General features: G+C 40.5%; 2 protein-coding genes across 3 annotated transcripts in view; both read right to left on the reverse strand.

The window, feature by feature from the left end:
* Positions 1-24,019, reverse strand: part of LOC306917738 (homeobox protein Hox-A2b-like) — a 128,589-nt gene that overhangs the window by 99,142 nt on the left and 5,428 nt on the right. The gene's annotated exons all lie outside the window — the stretch shown is intronic.
* On the reverse strand, positions 4,982-8,537 carry hoxc13a (homeobox C13a; the record flags this gene model as incomplete). Its single annotated transcript, XM_079490588.1, has 2 exons — positions 4,982-5,241; positions 7,877-8,537. 2 exons carry the CDS (start codon positions 8,535-8,537, stop codon positions 4,982-4,984), a joined length of 921 nt encoding a protein of 306 aa, XP_079346714.1.

A 24,019-nucleotide genomic window follows, 5' to 3' on the forward strand; every position in this document is an offset into this window, starting at 1 on the left:
GCCCCTGCAGCAGGGACTGTGTTTGACATTTGCATGGCAAAATGCATTTCTTTGCGAGATGTGATACAGCCAGCCAGCCTCTGCTTTTCGTTTTGTTTATACCAGCTTGATGTTAGATAAGGCAACGATCTTCACAAATATAACGTCATTGTTCATCCTAGGTTAGGTTATATAGGAATGTGTTAAGTAGCAGCCTGGGCATGCGTGTGGTGTGTATTAGATTACATATACTTTAGCCGTATAGATGACATCTTGACGGAATACAGATTCTTTGAGGTGCACGTATATATGTATTTTTTTGTATTCAATTTGTGATGAAGTAAACATGTAATGACGGTATATATATATAAATATCCTATATTTCTTTGTCATGTATAGGCGAAATACAAAATAGGCTATTTTAAACCAAAAACTTTTAACTTGTTATCCGACTTAATTATCTGATATTATATCGAGTTACGTTAGCTTTATGTAATGAATTTATTATTCTTCACTTTGACTACTGACGTTCATAACATAGTGTGCTATAGCCTAAAATATATTGCAGTGGTATCGGTATTTAAAAACAAACCAAGAATAGCCTATATTAGCCTAATAAATACATGATATTAATTACATTTAAATACATATAAATATACAGCCTACATTAATTTCAAATGCCCCATAACTTATAGTACAAATCTGCGATACTTTGCCAAGTAAAACTAAAGGCGTTTAACAGAATATAGGCTTAATTTCAGACACAAAATACTCGTTTGCATTTCTTGATTCAACTCGTATTATGTCTACAGCTCACAAAGCGTCTTCATGGAGGGCTAACCTCACTGTAGCAAGAAAATTCATACCTTTTAATCGTTATAATGTGGCCGACGTCGAATTATCATTTCCCTTCGCTGTGCGCCCGGATGCACGGGCAGGCTGCTTGCGGCTGATTACTGGTGTTGGTGTGAGACGTCAAAAAGTTCTACCTGTCCTTCGTGGTCAATAACACACACCTCATGAAGAAGTGCATGAAACCATTGGCGGTTTCGGAGTCATGAGCGCAGAGCGCAAACCAGTGAAACCACTCTTTTAAGGAATTCTGTAAAACAAACGCACAGAATCCAAATTTTAATGGAAACGTGTCAGATTCTATATGGTTAGAAATGCAGGTCAGAGGATATCGCTACACTTCCCCTTTTTTATGTATTTATGGCATGCCATTAAGTCTAGCTGTCTAGACAGGGAAATAACACCTTGTTTGCCTACAAACAAACCGCCGGCATTGGTGTCCAGCCCCCTATTTATTATGCACAAACTGCTGCTGATGTCAAGGTCAAAGTGACTGCATAGTCATGGTCAAGGGTAAGACAGGAGACTAGAACTTTCCACAAGGGTAGAAATTCTCCATTTGTAACGAGGCAAATTGATAGCAAATTAGTTCGCAATCAATACCCTCAGAAGAAAAAGTAAATATCAGAGACAACAGGCTATACTGGCATTTTAACCCAGAAATGGGTTAACGTGAAATACATTCTAATCAACTTGTAACAGGATTATATATTTTTTGGTTTGGTCAGATTTGGTCAGAATGTATTGAGAGGATATCTCCTTGAGATGCAGCATCTCATTTTAGAGGGGGTCCTAAAATAACAATACAAATACACGCAGGCTAAACTGACGTTTAGGACTATATTGCATATCTCATCTGCTATCCTGTGTGTGTGTGTGTGTGTGTGTGTGTGTGTGTGTGTGTGTGTGTGTGTGTGTGTGTGTGTGTGTGTGTGTGTGTGTGTGTGTGTGTGTGTGTGTGTGTGTGTGTGTAACGTGAAACATGGGAGGTATAGGGCCCGCACACCAGCTTTAGTTAAAGGAATTACTTATTAGTGGACTATTTATCAGATTTAATGTGAGAAACAAACCCCACACACACACACTTGCACCATAACAGTTGCAGTTTGAGATTACGTTGCTACTTTTGGTTTCAAAACATCAGATTGGTGTACACACACAAAAAATGGGAGGTATAGGGCCCGCACACCAGCTTTAGTTAAAGGAATTACTTAATTAGTGGACTATTTATCAGATTTAATGTGAGAAACAAACACCACACACACACTTGCACCATAACAGTTGCAGTTTGAGATTACGTTGCTACTTTGGGTTTCAAAACATCAGATTGGCGTACACACACACACACACACACACACACACACACACACACACACACACACACACACACACACACACTGTAATATTCAGAAGTTCTCTCTTCTGAATATTATACTTTTCTCGCCCAGATACAAGGCTAAAGAGCCGAGCTAGAAAACATCTAAGCCTACATTATAATTTGCTAGGTTCTATTCAAATATAGCCTATACAGTTAACACTGTTCACAACAAGAGAACCATGCGATTGAGTATCGATAGGCCTATATATACGCGAACTTAAGCGTCGTTAAGTGTGTGCACACTATTAAATTAATATATAATTAGAGCAAAATATGTCACAACAATATAGGCACAATTTGGGTAAATTTATTTCAAACCTCACCTGTGAAAGGAACCTATCGCATCATCAACAAGCATTGAATAGCCTATAGCCTATAGTCGGGTGGTAAAAGCTAATTTAATTTGAATATGTGTAGCCACGTTTAGTCACATGGCATGTGGAAAAGAAATAACCTTGCGGATCTGAATTCGCTCATTTATTAAAGAAACCAACAACTGGAAACGTAAAAAGTATTATTTATCGGGGAAATGTAAAGTGCTCCACGTGCTTAATGTGTACGCTTAAGTATTAATTCGTGTTTTATCTAGCAATGGTTTAACAAACGTTTTCCCTTGGCATGAGTGAGGGGATTCTTTTTTTCTTTTTTGATTAATGGAATGCAGAACATGTTTGATTGGCTAGCTTGTGAGAAACTATATCCTCTCCTCTCGCACTGCAATCATGTGCCGTGTTAATTGACATATAGAATTCAGGATAGAGAATCAAATTATCAAAATTGTGTAGGCCTATATAATAATGAGCGTGGTGCATGGTTTGGTAAACGGTACGGATGCAACCTGCGTCCCTTCTTACCTGGTCGGACATTTTGACTTGGTTTCCCTGGCACCTGGAACGTTCCAGATAAAAAGCATCTCTACAAATGTAAGCTTATATATAAGCTAAAATGGCGGATACGGTTAATCTTCTGATCAACCAGTAATAATATACTACAAAATAATAATTTGCTTTGTCGCTCTTGTAGCTTTCTGCGTTTTGCAGCTGATAACCTGCATGAAGTTAAATGTTACAAGACGTTATCACGACGGATGTTTATCCATATACGCGTATTACCCGCTCTTGGTGCCACATGCAGCCACCAGCCCTTTCTGCCATTATTATTATGATATTCTGAATAAAATACTCCACAAATATGTGGAGTAGGCTATAATAATAACTTGCATGTATTTTACAGTCGCTCACAAGGTAACTGACATTGGTGCCCACCGCACCAATGTCTACTCACAATATATAGGCGCACTTACGGGCTTTTATCCAAAGCGCTTTACATAGATTGTGCATTACATTCACCCATTTTCTCACACACACACACACACACACACACACACACACACACACACACACACACACACACACACACACACACACACACACACACACACACACACACACACACACACACACACACACACACACACGAGAAACCATGCAAGGCACCAACCTGCACATCAGGAGCAATTAGGGGTTCAGCGTCTTGCTCAAGGACACTTCGAGGGAGCCCAGAATCGAACTGCATGGGAAGTCTGCATGTCATCCGGCTGTTCTATACCGGCCACTATACCCGTGAGCGGCTCAGGAGATAACGGGTCTATATAAGCTGCAATGTTTGCTAAAGTGAAAGGAAACCCTATAGAAGCAGGCCATGTAATTGATTGAAATGTTTGATCATTTTCATAGTCATTATTTATTTATGAAACACGTTACCAGTACGTAATTCAACACCACAATACAGTTCACATACTGCACGAAAAGTAGAAGGTACAGAAGACTGTTTACAAGGCGTGTCATCATCAGATCAAAAATGCTATACACTATAACAAAGAACAAAATAAAACGATTGTGCATTTATGTGTAATACTCACTGACTTTTAATTGTTTACAATCATTCCAGTTGCATGACAGAATTATCCTTCGCGGACAAAGGAAAACATACAGGTTTTTGAGAGTCCAATTTACAGTCCTGTCATACTATAGGTGAATATGAATTAAATAATAATGGCATTGCACTGTACAGATTAACAACATAGCAGCCTTGTGTTTACCCTAGGCTTAAACAAAAAAACATATCCCACAAACATATAGCTTTTTGAAATTTGGCAGGCATACTGAACAAAAAAAATAAAATAGCGTCAGATATCCCAAAGACTTTTCGGAGAGTTCTGGGTGGGTTGAGGATGCAGAACACCGTGAGTTCATAAGTTCTTATGTTCTCCCTGACCAATTCATATCCATATGGAAATTATCTTTCTTAAAAATGTCATCATATAACCGTATATAACCACGGTTCGGTTGGGTCTGCCTGTTGTTGCAAGTCTTGGAAATGTCATCAGTCCTCTTGAGATTTGAACTTGAGGGAAAAAAATGAAAGAAATAAAAACACGCAATACTTGTGTCTTTGAAATACAGATATCATTTTAAATATTATATATTTATATATGTACATTCATATAAAACAAACGTGAAGTGAAATTCTCAATATTTTTCACAGTTTTTAGAGCAATAATCTCTAAACTGAAAACAGGGGCGTGGCGGCGGAGAGGCGTCGATGAACTTAAATAATATAAAGAAAACAGCTGAAATGTTCTTCAGCCATGACTTTCAGTAAGAGGTAAATATATGGCGTTATGTTTTTGTTTTTGTTTTTTTTGTGGGGCGGGGGGGGAGCTTAGAGATGCATCAATCAGCTGCATCGTCGAGGGGTTCGGGGCATCCGTCAAGTAGTGTGCATGTGATTGGTAGTCTTCGATTTACTGACAAACTTCTTCTCCTTGACTCTTCGGTTCTGAAACCAAATGGTCACTTGGCGCTCCGAGAGGTTGGTGCCGGCCGAGATGCGCCTCCGCTTATCTTTGGTGATGAACTTGCTCGCGGCGTACTCCTTCTCCAGCTCCTTCAGCTGGAGCTTGGTGTAGGGGACGCGTTTCTTTCGCCCACGACGATAGCTGCTGACCTCAGGCTGCAGCGGGACAACATCTGAAAAAACAAACAAAGAGGAAACCGTTAGACATATACGTAATAATAACAATAATAAAACGTGCCAAAACATAATCTTGTCGTTTTAGAAATGTATTAGGCGTGCCTATTACTGTGGCCTTAATGTAGAAACACATTGTGGTGCAACGAGTGCTCGTGAATATTGGATAAGGTGAACGCAAAATAGTTTATATGGGTTATGGAGGTGCGTGTGTGTATGTGTGTGTGTGTGTGTGTGTGTGTGTGTGTGTGTGTGTGTGTGTGTGTGTGTGTGTGTGTGTGTGTGTGTGTGTGTGTGTGTGTGTGTGTGTGCGCGCAACATATACGTTACAATCAAGATCTCAGGTGTATGCACCTGCTGAAATGTCGCGACAGCACCAAGTATTTCCCATTGGCTGCTTGATATAGGCTTATTATCCTTATATTCTATTTTATGCAATTATTGCTAATTTGCAATGAACTATTTCGATCGTGGGCATTCAAAACCAGATTTGAATCTAAACGTCAATGTCAAGTTTCAGCAATGGTCTTAATACTCCTACAGGTCATTTCGTAAAATCACTTGGCGGAATAAATAATCAAATATCCATTGTTACGGCAGCCAAGTGTGCACGGTTAAAATGTTGGTTCAAATTATGGTTCAAATGTGAGAATTTGAAAATATCAAGTCGTTATATTAAGCTGTGTTTTGGTTAACCGCAACTGTCCAACTCTAAAGATGGAAGATGGCCTGCTGAGTTACGCCTGTCTGAAAAAATCAAATCCTGACAGTTATCATGACAACGAGGGGAGTGACAATTCTTCGGTATTCTATTGGTTCATCATTAAGTTGCCTCTGTTTTTTCCCCCTGTACTGCTTTCTAAAACTGTAACCTATAGGCTATTCTTCTGAAATAAACAAATATAGAGAATAGTTTACACATTGAGATATTATACGTGCATTGCGATATGGCCAAAACTTCTGCTGCTCTCCTAAACAGTTGTTCTTTCTCCCTCCTCAACTTTGAACCTTGTTTGTTGAATGTTTGGGTATTGGTTTGGGAATTGAACATTTTAGTTAAAACCGCAAAGCTCAGTCAACGAAAGACATGACAGGACAAGTTAGCTATACCCTGGGAATTGATAATACCCTATGAGAGCGAGACAGAACCAAAGTGTTGTTTTTTTCCTACTTCCTGTATACTACTTATGCTACTAGCAAATATGTTCAAGTTTAGAGTGATAAACAATTGCTTATGTCTCTTGAAGATATTAGGACTATTCATTAGGGACTACTATTCTACAGAACTGTGAAATTGAAATTCCCGTTATTTTGTCCAACATTTTGCAGTTAAGGGCACAGAAAACTGAGGTTATGAATGTATTGTTCAATATAAAGGTATAGGGGGGTGTGTGTGTGTGTGTGTGTGTGTGTGTGTGTGTGTGTGTGTGTGTGTGTGTGTGTGTGTGTGTGTGCGTGTGTGTGTGTGTGTGTGTGTGTGTGTGTGTGTGTGTGTGTATACGTGCGCGCAATCGAGCGCTGCGTGACCGTGATTCCGTGCGTGTGCACGCGTGTTTGGGTTCGTGCCCGTGCTTGCGTGGCTCGTTCTTGCGTGGCTCGTTCTTGCGTGTTTTCAACACAGAAAGCGGGCCAAATGCCGTGAGCCGAAGTTAAGGAAACGCATATCTATCCGTATCCGAAATGGACATACCTACAAATTGCATGCAGATTATTAAACCGTCGTGGTAAAGAAGGCAGCCTAGTAAACACTCTGTAAACAGCATACTGGCCGGGCCCCATGTGTCCTTTATCAGATATCAGGTATGCAAGATAGTGAAGATACAAACACCAATTTATAAAGAGACGTGCACTCGTCATGCAACATTTTATGTAACGGGGTGTTGAAGTATGCGCATTAAACGTATATGTCACAAATTAGTCCAAATGTAGCGTATGCAAATATCCACTGGGACACACATTGCAGAATGCTGCTGACAAAGATTCTGAGATTTATTGGCGCAATCCTACGACAGTAGCCGCCTCGTTATATTATCATATAGGGGGCAAAGGTATGCAGTGGTGCTCCTTTATTTTCTGCGTGACTAAGTGACTTGGACACTACTGCATTCATCATATGACTTCAAAAGAACAATGCCGAAAGCTAGTGTTACCGAATTTATATTAACCGTTAAGTGGCCACCGCCATACATCAGAGACAGCCTATTAAGCCACACTGTTACAGATTTCATCTTTAGCCTGCATGGACATGCTTTGGGATGTTTAAGGTCGAGCATGGACTCAACCTTATAACATCCGAGGACAAGACATTGTTTTTAATCGCAACCACACGTTGTAGCCCATAAAAAAACAATGATAAAGCATGAACATTGACAGTTGAATAATGAATTGACAGTTATTCTTCTACAAATGTCCTTCACACGTTATAAGTTAAAATATGCACCTCAACATATATAGAGAACATCTAATGCCATTTCAAAACAAAGGAAATATTTGCCAAAACAACTGACACATATAGGCTGCTTTATGCCATGGCATGCTAGGTGTAAATAAAGCAATGGTTAAAATATTTTCAGTAAGAATTACAGTAAAATAATGATATATAAGCATATATAATAGATATGAATGTATATATACCTGGAAATGGTGATTTCCAAAGATGAGTTGATTGCGCCTGTTCTTTGGAACAGTACACCTGCCCATCCCAACCATTGGAGAGAGCCCAGTGCTGATAGCCCTCCATTGGAATCAAGGCGTCATGCCGGGGTTCGGGATGACTGATACTGGGTACCACCGAAACGTCGAGGTATCCCGGAACAGCTTGATAGGAGCTGGCAAAACTTGGATAGAAAGCGAACTCTTTCGCCCTGTTAGATAGTTCTTCAGTGGGCAACGCTGTGCTGGGCTCGGCGTATTTCTCTGCAGGGTGATACGAGCAAGGTTTCTGCTGCAAGTTCACGTTGTGCGAATGCGATAATCTACAGCCGTAATAAGGGTTTCCAAACGGATAACCATAGCTCAAAGATGCACTCGACGAGGATTGGGGTGCGGGGCACTGTCGGCCGGTATCTGGGGAAGAAATATCCGAGTAGACGGAGCCCTGGTGGGTCGCTATGCTGCCAGAATGTCGTCCCAGCGCGGGGTGCGACATCAGGTCCCTGCAGTGGGTCGCAGGGCAATTGCCGCTCAGTCCCTCCATTGTTTGGTTTTTATTCTGGTTATTTTCATTCGGGCTTTTTTCATAAACGTACATCAAGGTGTCCGCCCAGCGTGGATGCAGAACCAGCGAAGTCGTCATATCAGGGGCTGCCGATGCTTTTTAAAAGTCGACTACTCCAAGACGGACACCTCATTTCCAACTACATTTTACACAGGCGCATGCGCACACGAGACCCGTGTGTCCAGTTCATTAAGGATCTGGCACGTGATATGCTAACAAGTCCTACGAGATTGGGTTAGTGAGTGGGGGCAGCACAGCCCTTTAAAGAGCCACTACCTCACATGTCACTGCTTTTTCCTGAGAATACCGAGTCATATCATTGGCTAAAATCACATACAGGAACATCCTTAAAGGGGAGTGTGTGGATACCTCCAAGATTGGGAAAACGAAAATAATATGTGAAATTTGGCCGACTGCGTGGACTATACCAGTGGATGACAAACTATAATAGCCCAAAATATGTGGAAACATGGAAAATATGTGATTAGGTTCCGATTTTGCTCATTAAATGTAACTTGATTTAGCCTAGATAAAGGCTAAAGCAAGTATAGGCCTACGGTAAACACATCCAAGAGTATAAATATGACTTGCATAAGCATAATGCTGATTTGCCAATATTTTAAAATGATATCCATCTGTGTGTGTGTGTGTGTGTGTGTGTGTGTGTGTGTGTGTGTGTGTGTGTGTGTGTGTGTGTGTGTGTGTGTGTGTGTGTGTGTGTGTGTGTGTGTGTGTGTGTGTGTGTATATGACAATTGTGCTATACAGGACAATTGCTTTGACAGGATAGCAGATATCCCTGTTTCCAATTTAATGATAAGCTATATATTTATAATAGAATATTTGATAGCATATATACGGACCCTCGGACTCGAAACTATAATCAGGTATTTAGATATAGATACCAGGCACTGCACAAGATATACCTATATAGTATAAACTATTTTTATTGTAATTATTTATAGGTAATATATATCATTTTATTCCGTACACAAAGTGTTGGATGACAGTGACTAATTCGAATAGATATTAATAACCTATATGGATACCGTATAGTTGCTTTTTCGTGGAATATTTTCCCGACATTTTACTTGAGTTTAGTCCAAGATAGCATTTCAATATTTGCATTACTCTTTGACGCACCAAATACTAACCAATTAACATGGCCATAGAAGTAATACAAATGTAGCCTACTACAAGTCTATATAGCCATTCAGGTCAAATAATTATAGGCTACTATAAGGTGATAGTTGATATTTATACATCAACAAGCGCGTGACCAAAGACTTCTTTATTGTGAATGAATCAGACTCGTTGTTATCCCACCGATTAAGCCCATAACAAGAGCAGATGAGGGTTACAGCAGGAATAGAGCCTATGCTATTTACTGTGTCACATTACCTTTCAGACAGGAGACCGTGTGTGCCATCTTTAATGCGCCGCTATAATCACATCACAATAACCGTATCGTAGCCGACAACAGGTTATAGCCATAGCGGCAGAACCGCAGTGTTTGGGATGAAAATGTTGTGGTTTTTGGTTCGACCATTATAGGCTATACTTCATGCAGCGCACAGGCCCATGCATGTGCCTTTTCAATGATAATTTGAGAGGGAGAACTAAAACAATAAACGTACTCATTTCTCACGATGCTCCGTTTCACCATATGGACAATATTCATTCTCATTCATATATCACTCCCGTGGATGGATGCTATAAGTGAAGAACAAGGGACCATTTCACACACTGACTGGAGTGTGTCAAGTCTACGTTGTTCAATTAAACATCCGCTTGGAGCAAACATATTTTCCTTTGGAATCCCCCCCAATTTGCCTATTTTACACGTTTGCCATTTACCTTTCGACGGGTCCAATTCTCAGAAAACAACAAACGCGATTATTTCTCATTTTAGCTTAATTATATAGTTGTTGAACCCAATAGCCTATAATCAAAATACAATTGCTATAGTTTAAAAAGCCCTTCGTTATACAATATAGGCCTAACTATATTAATACATTTTCAATCCTGCGAATGTGCATTAAATCCCACGAATGTACATGAAATCCTACGAGTGAGTTAGAGAGGTTATACCGCTGGGATAGGCTCACAGAATATCTATAAAATAGGCTACCTTTTCTGTGATGTGTACCCTATGACTCACCCATAAAGTACGCTAGCACTTCTGCTAAAAGGCTGCCTGGTTTATCAACATTTTTGGACCGTTCAGTTTGGCTTCGAAATAGTTAGACCATCGTTGTTATTTGTATACTCCAAGTACACAGCACGAGAGGGAAGCTGTAGACCACTGTCCCAGAGACCATAGCTCTTTTGTCTCACGGAAATTACAACTATGGAAGGGCTCTTCCAACACGGCAGCTGCACGGAAGTCCAAGGTCAAGGTAAAAAAAACGCAGACAAACAGGGTCGTAATCATCAGAGTCTAGACAGACAAGAATGAACTTCACACTAGAGTATGCATGTAAACTAGCTGTAATTTAGGAAGACCCTTACTCTAAAATATCTGTTGTGTGCTATATGAGAGAGGGCAAGCGTTTCCAAGTAATCTGCTGTTTTGTTTTTTAAGGACTAGGACATGCATGAGTTTGGAGCGGGAGGAAAAGACGCTCCTTCACAACATACAATTCCATGAAGCCTGGAACTTATAGAGTATAGCCTATAGGCCTACTAAAGGTGTTTACTGTAATCTCATGTCTTAATGTGTTATGACGCACTGTTAACTAATACGTCATTAAGTCCTAACTTGAAATATTAGATATTTCGCAATACCATGGCAGGGAAAAAATTATGTCAAAGTGATGAGCATTTCTTCAACTGCTCATGTAAGCTATATGGCCACTTAGACGCCAAGTGAGAAACTAAACGTAATGACACTTTGAAAAGAATGACTTCATTTAGGTTACACTGTGCTGCAATAGTCATAATCAGTCCATTATGCATGAGATGGTCTCCATCAAAAGCTTTCGAAATAACAAACGTAGCCTATACGTCGCTAATTGGACGAAGGGAGAATACACACAAGCAAAAACTGAATTAAGTGAATTACCAATTCATCTAAGGAATACGTGTATTGCATTTCAGGGAATGCTGTGCATTTCGTTAATAGCTTTTGGAATGGTTTCTAGAATACCTTCCAAAGCAAACACAGATTGATGTAAAATATTTATCCACCACGGCGCATCTCCTCCACTGCACTATACGCAATGCCAGGAATCAAAGTAGCCTACTCCAAAACCACTATTCATGGCAGTTATGAGATTTTGGCACACAAGACCTGTAACGCAAAAATGTGTGTGTGGACGTTTTAGAAAGTTCTGGTTCTTTTTTTAACCGTGTGTGCATGAATTAAGGGTTTATGGCAAATAACTTGTGCATAGATAGAGCATTAACAATCTGGACTAAATATTTAAAAATATCAAAATAAAAACTTGAATTACCTATGTGTCGTTTCTGTATACAGCCACCTGAAAATAACCTGTTACACAATATACTTTTACATTTGGTAGCCTTTAGCTGACTCTGTGTCAATTAATTTGAGTTTTTCGGTGTGTGTGTGTGTGTGTGTGTGTGTGTGTGTGTGTGTGTGTGTGTGTGTGTGTGTGTGTGTGTGTGTGTGTGTGTGTGTGTGTCATAATAGTCTACCCTCATATTTCCTTTCTGCAGTGAGCCTCTTGTTTAAGCTAGCCTGCTCCATGTAAACACAGTGTAGGTCAAAGTTAAAAATAAGTCGTCAGCGATGTTTTACTTTCACGTAGGTCTGTTTTTTCTTCTTCTTCAATGTGCAGCAACAAAAACATACAAATAGTCGAAAACTCGCAAAAGGAAACGAGACGCATGTTTATACCAAAAATGTAACTGATTCATTCACTCATTCATTCATTCATCCATCAATAATGAAATTAAGTGAATAAATAAGGTGGCTTCCTCGGCACATTTATGATGTTAGATTGAACCCATACGCAGCATCACAACTTTTGCATTGTTGACACAAGTCCTGACGATGTTCGTTCGTCGAGGACATGCATGCGTTATACGTCTTTTAATTTCAAGTCACTTATACCTAATAATTACATTCATAGACAAGCAAGACGCAACTACTGTCCCATGGCAGGCAGTCCCTGCAGGCAGTCAGTTTGACTGCATGGGAGGTTGGGGGGAGTGGTTGGTTGGGGCTCTGGGTACCACCAGCCTGTCAACCCCCACAAATGCGATGCCTACCTGCGGTTTCCGTTCTCAGGAACGGGGCTAAAATAGACCCTTCAGCTCATTGTAAGTATAAGGCATCCATCAACTCATGTTCTCCTATAGCAATATAGCATATACATGTCAATAAAAGAAAACTTTTCCAACTCAATCTCACCGGTTTTGAGAGTAACGCAATGGCCCCGACGGATAGGATGTTATAGTACCGTTGCGTAGGGATCCAGGAATGCATTGATAGAGTTTACAGGTAGAGTATATATATGCGCCATGTAGCGGAGTGAGTATAATCATTGTGTGTATTCCTGCACTAGCCCATGCATCGAGTGATAGGTATAGAAATTGATCTATTGGAGATTCTGACTTTCAATTGTACATACATTTTGTTTTGATTGTATTGTTCCACTTTTTGCCTTGGCAATATATGTTTTCTCCAATAAAGCCCTTTGAATTGAATTGAGTGCACGCGTGCTGACAAGTGAGCTTTTGCTTTGTCCTGCAGAACCAAATCATTTAGTTTATCTATCTTCTGGAATGCACCCATTTGGGTGCATGGCTTTTTTAATTCAACCATTTCACTTTTGGTCAAGTATAAATTCAAACGATGTATCACATTATTGATTCTTGAACCAAATGTTAAATGTCATAAAACCTATATGAAATAACGCCTAGTCTTATTTAAATCCTTAGGCTAATTGAATGGACTCAAATCCAACTGTATATATGCACACTATAGCCTATACGTAAATCTCACAGTAAATCAGGATTGATCGACGTCTGCGGCTCCACATTAATTAAGCACGCGAGTCATCGTGAGTCAAAACAACTCATGCAATATGCAACATTCCGACATATAGGCTACTGTTCTGTTTGTGCGGAAAGAGGTCTGTTTTTGGTCCAATAAGGTCGCTCGTTTACTGGACACTGGACAGTATGCCAATGGACCCTTGCGGGCGTGCGTGTGCGCGCGTGCGTGTGTGTGCGTGCTAGCCCACTGGATAGCGTGCGGAAACTGTAGCAGTCTACTTGTGTGAAAATACCTCATTTCTATTATGCCATAAAACATTTTTTCTACATTTCACCAATGTCTGTTAAGGATTTCCTCACGCCGACACTGTGTTATGACAAAATGTGGGTAATCTGGGTATATAAATCCAACTATCCTAACTAGTCCTAACTGCAGAAGTCGGCATGCACATTTTGTGGTGAAAAGTCCTAAAAACTAAATATTATATAAATCCCGAAACTATAGTAGCCTACATTAATAGTAACTTCACGGCGGGCAAAGGATAGATTATACGCGAAATATACATCAGTTCTCACGCGTGCACATGCGTGTGCACACGCCCTATCGATGTTGGAAGGCTAATAATAATAATAATAAATACATATTTTACCATGCATATTTTACATTCAGAGGATATACAGCATATAGCCTACATCAAATTTCCACACCCATACTTGTAGAATTTCTGAAAATATAGCCTGATAGTTGGCAATTAGCACAGGCAAGTTGAAACAAAACACAAGACCAGACTATATGCAACTGTTTCTGCACACGTCCATTGATAACTGTTACACAAGCGAACTAAAATAACCTAGTATGTAGGTATGTGTTTGCCAGCAGGCATATTACAAATATATGTGTCAGCATGCATGCCTCAAATAAAGGGAATGTGGAGATTTAAAGAAATTAAGAAGTCAAGTCAATTATATGTATAGCACATTTCATACAAACGAATGTGCTTCACAGTGAAAACAAAGCAAATATGTTGTACATAAACCATACAAACAATAATCAAAAACAAATTGGGATGCTATGGTGTGAAAAAGACTTGATGCACAACTTCGTCTAATTTCTTCCTTTAATTCGGCAATTGATAAAACATTAACATGCAGAGAGGATTGTTCACGTGCACCGCAGCATTAAAAAAAACAAGTCAGCGAGGGCCACACCTATGTTTACGCACGCACGCGCGCATATAGGCAAAGAAACACAGATTGAAACACCATGCAGGAGAAAGTGAATTTACCAAATACTTTAACGGCTGTAAATATGCGGTTAGCCTGCATGTGGAGTAGGCTAATCATATATAGCTGCTTGTTTACTTGCACCGCTCCATTCTTGAGGGCAGGGCAGTAGACAATTAGAGCCAATTATTCAAAATAGGCTATAGCCTACGTGTATAGTATCATTAATTGGTGAGACATTGAATAATAGGCCTACTACTCAAAATTCGACCCTGTTGAATGCACCTTTGTACAATTTGACGGATATTAACGGACTGCAATCCCCATTTAAAATAAACGCGTATAGGCTATACTTTTAGCTGTGGCATTACAATCAGACTCGATCGTGTTTTTGGCCAAACATATATATTCTAAAGCAAATTCAAGCTTGGAATTCGGTTGATTCGTCTCTGACAAAACAATTCAAATCCACTGAAGCTGAATCAGATAACACACAGGCATATTATGATAATATGGCATTTCAGATCATATGGCTAGGTTGTATGGTTGAAACACTACGTGCTTCCACCTACAAAGTAGCCATTCAATGTTATGTTATAGGCCTACTGTGGCGCGAATTCATTTATCTCATGGTCACATTGTTTCGATGCATGCGCTAAACTAGCTTTTATTGTGGCAAAAAACGTGCTACAAAAGTCTTATTTTACTGCTCAAATGTATAGAAGAAATGCGTGAGACACGAAAACAAAAAAGAAGAAGAAGAAAAAAGCTAAAACAAAACCACAGTTGGACACGTCTAGTCGGAAGTCCAAGTTCAAGTTAAAAGAGGCGGACGCCGACTCTGTCCAGACAGCAAAACAAAAGACCGACACGTCACAGCGCGCCTTCAAGCAAGTCTCCATGCTCTAGTTGCTTTGTTGTGTGAGCCGGAGTTCCTTTTTTGGTGTTTGCTTGATTTTTCCTATCTCGGGAGTCAGGGGATATGCCTAGCCCACAATAAATCAATCACTTAATGAGCTTACATGCAGGTTCATTTCATAGTGACGTTTGAATTTGTCATATAGACCTATAATTCCAGCCATCGCCCCGAGATAATTGAGGGTCTAAATATCGGATTGTATAGGAAACGTGTCCTGCGGAAATATTTAGCCAAAAAAAGAGTTGTGCCAGCCACTCTGCACAAAATAACGACTAGTGTGGATTCTGCTATACCGAAAATTATGCCCAAAATCATTCAAACAACTTGGACTTCAACCTCATCATCAAAACTGAGCAAAAATAGTTTGCACGAGAAGCAGAAGATATTTCCACCACATTATGCCAATTAGATGGCAACAAATTGAAGATACTTAAACGTGGTTAAATCTTCCTGAAACTTGGGGCCGCCGTTTTGAGTAAATATTTCCAAGGAACTCGATTTTCTGCAAATGTGCTCTGCAGGGTGCGACAGTTAAACCTAGCCTATATCACCCTCCAAAATGTTCAGACCTATATATGTTAAATATATTTCTCGGAGATAGGTCATATATGTACCCTATTCGTGATGACTCTGAGCTCAATGCACTAATTCTCAAACAATAGTTTGTAGTTGTACATGAGCCAACTGCATGTCGGAGGCCTATATATAGTCGTTTTAAGGACTGATGTATAGGCACCATTATTAAATTATTATACGACCGTGCATGGCAAAATGGGATACACGGCGAGTTGCATCCAAATAGCGACGCAAATAGGTCTCTCCAGTTACGGCTTTTTGATATTAGGCTATTATCACGTGCCGTTCACGATGCGTTTGTCTGTAATCCAACTCCCTTGCATTTATAAATGGTTACTTTATATACATTATTTAACCATTTTGTGGTTAGAAAATGTATTTAGGGACTTTACTTCCGTTACACACAATATTTAAACGCATAAATTGCAAGGACGGCCTCCCTCCGCCTCGAAAACATGGAGTAGACCAACACCGACTTTATAAAGCGTGATATTTAGGCTATTCGTTTTTCGTTAGCCATGATGGAAAACGACGAATATGCCTGATTGGAATGGCGGAGTTTCCATGCAACATACTGACTCTGTATCCTGTAAACCTGACTTTCCTGTCCACATGTTTGCCATTTCTATAAGACTCACACTAATTTCCATGCATGAACATTTTAAGGCTAATTTAGAGCACATCTTTCCCAGTGCTTCCGACTCCGAGTGACCGCAAAGTATATGAATACGTCGTCACGTGCTATAGTAGCCTAGACTATACATGGCCAAAAATGGCCAAATATTTTAATTATGTTTCAAGATTCAAACATTTTCAAATGTAGGCTAAATGCATTTTGGTGCCTTTCAATACAGCCACATTCTATACACTCTCTTCTTCACAAAGAGTGTTTGCATGAGTGCGTCCAAAGAGGAGAGAATGTTGTCTAGACTAAACTACATTTCTGACTGACCTTGACCTTGAAAAAGTACAACTGAAATTGACGGACGGCAGAATAGTTGGATCTCACTTTCAAAGAAACACATGTCGTTTCTATGCGTTCACAATGCTCCTCCTATATATGATCAACATCTGGCATCGCGGTAAGTAAGCTTTATAAGTTGACAAATCTGATTCCGAGTGTATTTCAAAACACTGCTCTGTTGTCACATTCGATTTTTTTCAAGAAACCAAACTGATAGAACACTAAACGTATCCCTCCCTCTTCAGATATAGGTTTGAAAGAACCATTCATTTTCTATAGTAGGCCTAGCTACATTTATAATTATCCAGATTAATCTCTTAATTGGACATGTATGAATTGAGAACGCACCTTCCAGCTTTGATCGCAAATTGTGACTTCACGGTCACTGGTAGAGAGAATAGCGCCAATAATATTGTTTCAAGATCGAAACATTTGGGGAAATAATGTAGACCCTATACTTAATTTATTTGAATGCACTCTTTAAGTAGGCGAACTTGATTACGACAGTGCTTCACAATGCGGGCACGCCGTGATACCTGCACTGATCTATGGGGAAAGTATAGCAATGCGGCAATAAACCATGCATGCGTTTCATTTCATGAAAAGTGGAGATCAATGGAATCTTTCATCTGTCAATTTCAGTCGCACTTCATTCAATATCAAGTTCAAATGCATTACTTCAGTCAGAAATGTAGGTTTTTAGGCCTATCGCATGCGTTCTCCCCTGTACGTTAAAGATGCGCTCAAACACGCAAGCTCTTAATTCGTGCTTCGTGAAGAAGAGAAGACAGAATCTATTTTCTTCAATGTTGCCAATACCTGTTGCTAAAATGAATTTAGTCATTCGTATTTTTGTGATGGACATGGTAAGTCATTTGTAACAAAATAGGTTGTGAAAATCCAATGCAACAGAGTAAACTCTCCCTATAGACTGCACACTCTATATAGGCCCAACAGTTCTAATTGATTAGAAATTGATAAATACTTTTTGATGTAAAATGAAATCAGTTCAATAAATTATTTTCGTTCCCAAATGAGGAAGTGGGTTTTACATATTTGGCGGAAAAGAAAAAAAAATACATGCGTATTTATTTTATAGATTGAGATACTATTGGCCCATATATACATAAACAATTATATATTGCAACAGCTGACCACAACACGCAATTGTGGGAGTTGACATTTGTTAAGCTCTCTAGAATTATGAGATCGAGATAATTCACATAAGCACCTACTCCAAATTGTAAGAAATAAAAAAAGAAAGTTATTCAAAACTGTACATGACTTGGATTAACAAAAAAAGTGAGGACATTATAGGACTCCCAATGTGATGAATTGTCATTTTAACTATAGTAGCCTCAAAGTAATTTGTGTTTAACTTGGTGCCATATAGGCTAAGGTATATCTGGCGTGCGTAAAAGGCGTCTGGCGGACAAGAGGCTGTCTGTCTGGGAACGACGTATAGTTTAGCTTAAATACTTTGGTCTGTCTGGGAATTGCACGTTTCCGAGTCCGTGTTTTGGTGCAATTTATATTTATTTTAACTTACCGAAATAGCATAGGCTAGACGCGTTGTCAAAATATAAGGGATGTGACGAGTAAAGTGTGAAAAGTGAAAACGATTGATGGGTGAAATCTAAAGTTATTAAAGTAGGAAAAGCAAGCCTTCAGCTGCCTGACTATACCTGGCCTGGACTGAATATCAAACACAAGGGACTTGCATCGACGAGGAATTATATTGTGATCTTTAAAGCTGCTATACGATACTGTATACATGTGGAAATGTTGTCTATATGGATAATTGAAGATATGGAATATAGACCAAAAATAAATAGGTTGCTTGAGCCATGCCCAAACAACGACCGATAGATTAAAATATGTAAGTAGTAAGATTCGAAGTTCAAGTTCAAAGTCGTCGTGTTCAGACAGCTTGGTGAGCAGCAGAAGAGACGACACCCCTCACCTCTCTCACCTCGCTGAGTCGTAAACTATATGGAAGCAGTAGTTCGCAGAACGGGGTGCGCGATCTGACCCAACGTGCAACAAGACCTACATCAAACTTTTTTTTAAGCCACGCACGCATAAAGATCAGTTGCACGGCAACCTTATCAACTTGTGGAGAGAGCGGCTCCCAGTTTACAACTACAGGACTATTGGAGAAGAGAGCCCATGAAAGGTGCCGACTCCAAATGCAGGTTTATTATAACCCAAGTGTGTCAATACAATACTTCAGCGCGAAGCTCTTGTTTCACTCTCAAAAGTCCAACATTCTATACCTTAATCGACAAAACTGACCCTTCATTCTGCATTCATCCATGCGTCTCGCTGTTTACGCGCGCGCGCATTTTGGGGACCCATGCAGGGCATGCACGCGGTCGGAATGGGTCCCATGAGTTCGGAATGAAATCCAGGGGCCCCTTCAACATTCGTATTATATTATATAACAATGCTTACATCATTTGACAACTCTGATTGTATTTCAAAACACACTCAACGTTTGGGCCAATCCCTCTGTTGTCATATTCGATTTGTCCCCCCCCCCCCCCCCCTTCTTTCTTTTCCAAGCAACTAAACTGATACACGTGACATGTGTGCGCAAACTGATGGTCTTCCAGCAGATAGACTACTTCTGAAAGAACCATTAATTCTCTAAAGTACATTTATAATGATCCAAAATCACCTATGAGACATGTTTATGTTCAATTCAGAGGAATATTGAAAATAAAAAAAGTTACGATTCCCCCCAAAGTAAGTTATTTGCAATTACAAGATAACTTAAAAAAACAAGAACCCCAATTAAACTTTGAAACTTTTCTATGCAAGGCCCCAAGTCCTTCAGTGTATTTTATTGATTTAATTGGTGTGTTTAAAGACCTATGCGTGTTAAGATAAAAGTTGTTTTTCTCAGTGAATCTTTCAATAAAAGCCACGTAAATACAAACCAAATGTAATTTGAAATTGCAGCCCTTTTATTAACATATTCAGAAGAGTAATAGGGCGATGAAAAACCACATTCTCCAACTTTTCATCCTGCGTAGGATTTTATGGAGAGGCCAACAAAACTGCACTTCGGACCCTGCAATTTCTGCTGCATCACAGGAACCAATGCATTGGTGCTTTAGACCCTTCAATTAATTTTCTCTTTAATTGTGTAATTAACGAGTGAAGAACTAGTAAAATAATCTGCATCAGTAAGATATTAAATGCGTGAGGGGGTTTAAACATGTGGTCGGATGCCAGTGATTTAGACACAGGGGTACAAATTAATGTGCACTATCATGCTTGTCAACTGACTCAGATGTCAACCTGTTTACCACATTGGCCAAATTATTTAATTGAAAAATAGCACAGGGAGAGAAACAGGTTTAATTGATTAAGTTAGACAAATACAGATCTAAAGGAGTCCCTCGATTAAGATGTGAATGATTCACAACAAGCACATATACCACATTTGTGTAATGTAATTTGTCAGTGAATAAACAGAGTTGCATGCAGCTATTCCTGAATCCTGAGAGACCAGTTCTATAAAGTTGATATAAAGGTATGTGGACCTTTAGCATACGACTTAAACCCTGAAGAGTAGTCAAAAGTTTAAATAGTTGCTATTGCTAATCTGTAAAAAGGTAAGCTCTATATGTATTGGCCCAAAACATCAAAATCAGATTTAAATTCGCCATAATGAACCCTGCATATGATTATGGTTTCCCCAACACAGCAATGGTCCTACAAAAGCAGATCTGCTTTAAATCTCTAGAATGTTGGATGCATCCCAGAACCAAATATTTGTCAGAGAACACAAATCAGAATCACTTCAATTGTCAATTTCTCTGTACTATACTTGCATACATAAAGAACATGAAATACCGTCCCCCCTAGGCCACTTGCAGTGCAACATAAAACATCAAGCCTATATGTAACTAAGAATACCTATGCTTGTAGGGAAGCTATGCTTCTTCTCACTCCTTTTGAATTTGCTTTTTTATTATTGTCTCCACCAGGCCGAAGGCATGGGGAGAGAGTATGTTTTGCACTCCGTCCGTCCGTCCGTGTGTCCGTGTGTCCGTGTGTCCGTCCGTCCGTGTGTCCGTCTGTGAACAGCTAATCTCCGGCACCGTTAACCCGGTTGATGCCAACTTTTGCACACACACTCCCTGGATGCCAACGATGAACCTCTGCCCCAGAATTTCCAGAACGGCTTGTTATAGCACCACCAGGAGGCCGCTTTGTGCAAAACAAGTTTTTGGACAGTACACCTACAGATTTTGTCCAAACATCACGCAAATTGGTACACAGTCTCTCTAGAGCCATTCAACGAAACAGGTCTTTCAGATTTCTCAGACTCCATCCTGATTGGCTAAAATTGGCTTCCAAAGTTAGCAGGAGTGCTCAGTTTCAAACAAAATGCTGCAAATCATGAACACATCTTGTGATTTCCGTGAAATTGTCCACGCACATTCCCACTAGGCCGAGGAAGAAATGCCACATGAACATTTTCAACTCAGCCTCATGGTGGCGCTATAACTGGCCAAAAAGTGTTTTACCTCTAACTGCACGGATCTGTGAATAACTTTGTATGCCAACTCCCTAGAGGCCAAGGAAAACCCTTTGCCTGGAATTTTTCACATATGCTCTTTATAGCGCCACCAGGAGGCCGACATATGCAAAACACATTTTCTAATATTACTCCTTCAGATTTTATCCAAATTTCACGCAAATCGGTACACATGCTCTCCATAGTCATGTGATCAAGACGGGTTTGTTTGATTTCTCATAATCCACCCTCATTGGCTACCATTGGCTTCTAAACTTTTCAGGAGTAGCCCGCTTTGTACCCGTTTTGTACAAATCGCCACAACTACTCAACGCAGCGTCCGATTGTGGTGAAACTGTGCATGCATATTCCCACTAGGCTTTGGAAGAAATTCCACTTGACCGTTTTAAAATCAGCCTCATGGTGGCGCTACAACAGGCCAAGCCGCGACACACACACACACACACACACGTTTATATTGCTCCGAAACATTTTGCCAAACATCACACACACACTCCTATCCTCCTGGTGGAGACCTGTGCCCAGAAGGGCACTTTTTCTAGTTTTGTACTTATTCTGTCGTTTCTGTTTATATTGTTTTAAATTGCTTATTCAAATAAAGATTTCAATCAATCAATCAGTAGGATATGTTGGGAAAGGCTTTATGGCCTTATGATTAAAGGACTGTATCTCGCCTTAGGCGTAGGGAGCTGGTGAACTAGTCAGTAGCAGTCAGCTTGAGCCCTCTCCTGCGACTAAGCAATTCAGTCTCCGAGTAAATGGCTTGTGGTGATGAAGGATTCGGTCGTCCTATCAGAAGGTGGTTAGGGGTTAATGGATCTGGATCACCTACATTCGTGGAGACATAGCCGAGGGGTCTAGAATTCAAAATAGCTTCTATCTCTATCAGGACCGTGGCGAGTACTTCTTCTGATATCACTTGTGTTCCTAAGATCACTCGCAGGATAGTCTTCACCGATCGCACCTCTCTTTCCCAAGCTCCTCCGAAGTGTGGAGAGACAGGTGGATTAAATACGAAGCCTATTTGCATAGGAGCCATTCTCGCTTGAAGCTCTGGTTTCATATGTTCGAAGGCCTCACGCAGTTCTCTATTTCCTCCAATGAAATTTGTGCCCCTATCACATCGGAGTTCGAAAGGCTTTCCTCTGCGTCCTATGAACCGACGTAACGACATTAGGAATGAATCTGCGCTCATGTCCGTGAGGAGTTCCATGTGGATCGCTCGAGTTGTAAGACACTTGAATATTATGCCCCAACGCTTCTCCGTCCTCCTGCCAATTTTCACAGTCATCGGTCCGAAGCAGTCCATTCCTGCTGAGTAGAATGTTGAATCCATCAGTCTTAGACTGGACTCTGGTAGATCGGCCATTCGTGGTATTTTAGGTTGTCCTTTCCATCTCTGACATTCGAAGCAGCTCGTCTGATGTTTCTTTACGGCTTCTCTCCCTCGCAGTATCCAATATTTCCTTCGTAATTCCGCGAAGACTCGTTCTGCACCTGGGTGTGCAAGTTTCTTATCATGTTCAGCGATGATGAGTTTAGTGTACGGGTGAGAAGGGGATAGTAGGACAGGGTGGGTCGCTTCATAATCTAGGTCGTGGCATCTGCGGAGTCTGCCTCCTACTCGGAGGAGTTCGGAGTGGTATTCTGGCGCTAGCATTCGTATCTTACTGGATCTGCTCCTACTACAAGGAGGGTTCGAACTACGCGAATGGGCTAGCAATACTGTTAATGTAGCGATTGTGGAAAATAGACACCCTACCATACCAGAGCGAGAAATTAGCTGTGAGATCCAAAGACGACATAGCAGCCATAGACATGCTCGATAACAAGACGATTAGAGTAAATGTGGATGGGACCCTCCGGTACGCAACGCCACTCCTATGGAGAGTAGCCTACTCCACTCCACAAGCAAACAAAGAAGCAGTATTCGGCCTATTGCGCGGTATAGAAAAGCGCTTAGCAAAGAACCCCGAAGGCGCCGAGAGCTACTCCAAGGAGATGGTACGACTACGCAAAGAAGGATACATACTACCAATCCCTCATACAGAAGTCGATAAAGCGATTAAATCATGGTCCTTCTCAACCGGCAACTAGCCAGTAACACGTCCGCGAACACAGACCCAAGGATGGAAGGAGCCCTCGAAAACGTGGAAGCCATACTCCTCGAGAACACGGCCTTGAAAGGAAGAGTCCTACAACTCGAGACAGAGAACATACAACTCACAAGAGTGATAAACTCCCCCAACTGCACCCAAGATGAAGACGAAGGATTCAGGCCCCCACGTGCGAGCACTCCTCGACCAACCAACTTCACCCCCACCACCACCAACATCGACCCGCAGGAACTACCCGCAGACC

The sequence above is a fragment of the Electrona antarctica genome (assembly GCF_951216825.1).
Source record: "Electrona antarctica genome assembly, chromosome: 2".
NCBI classification, from domain to species: Eukaryota; Metazoa; Chordata; class Actinopteri; order Myctophiformes; family Myctophidae; genus Electrona; species Electrona antarctica.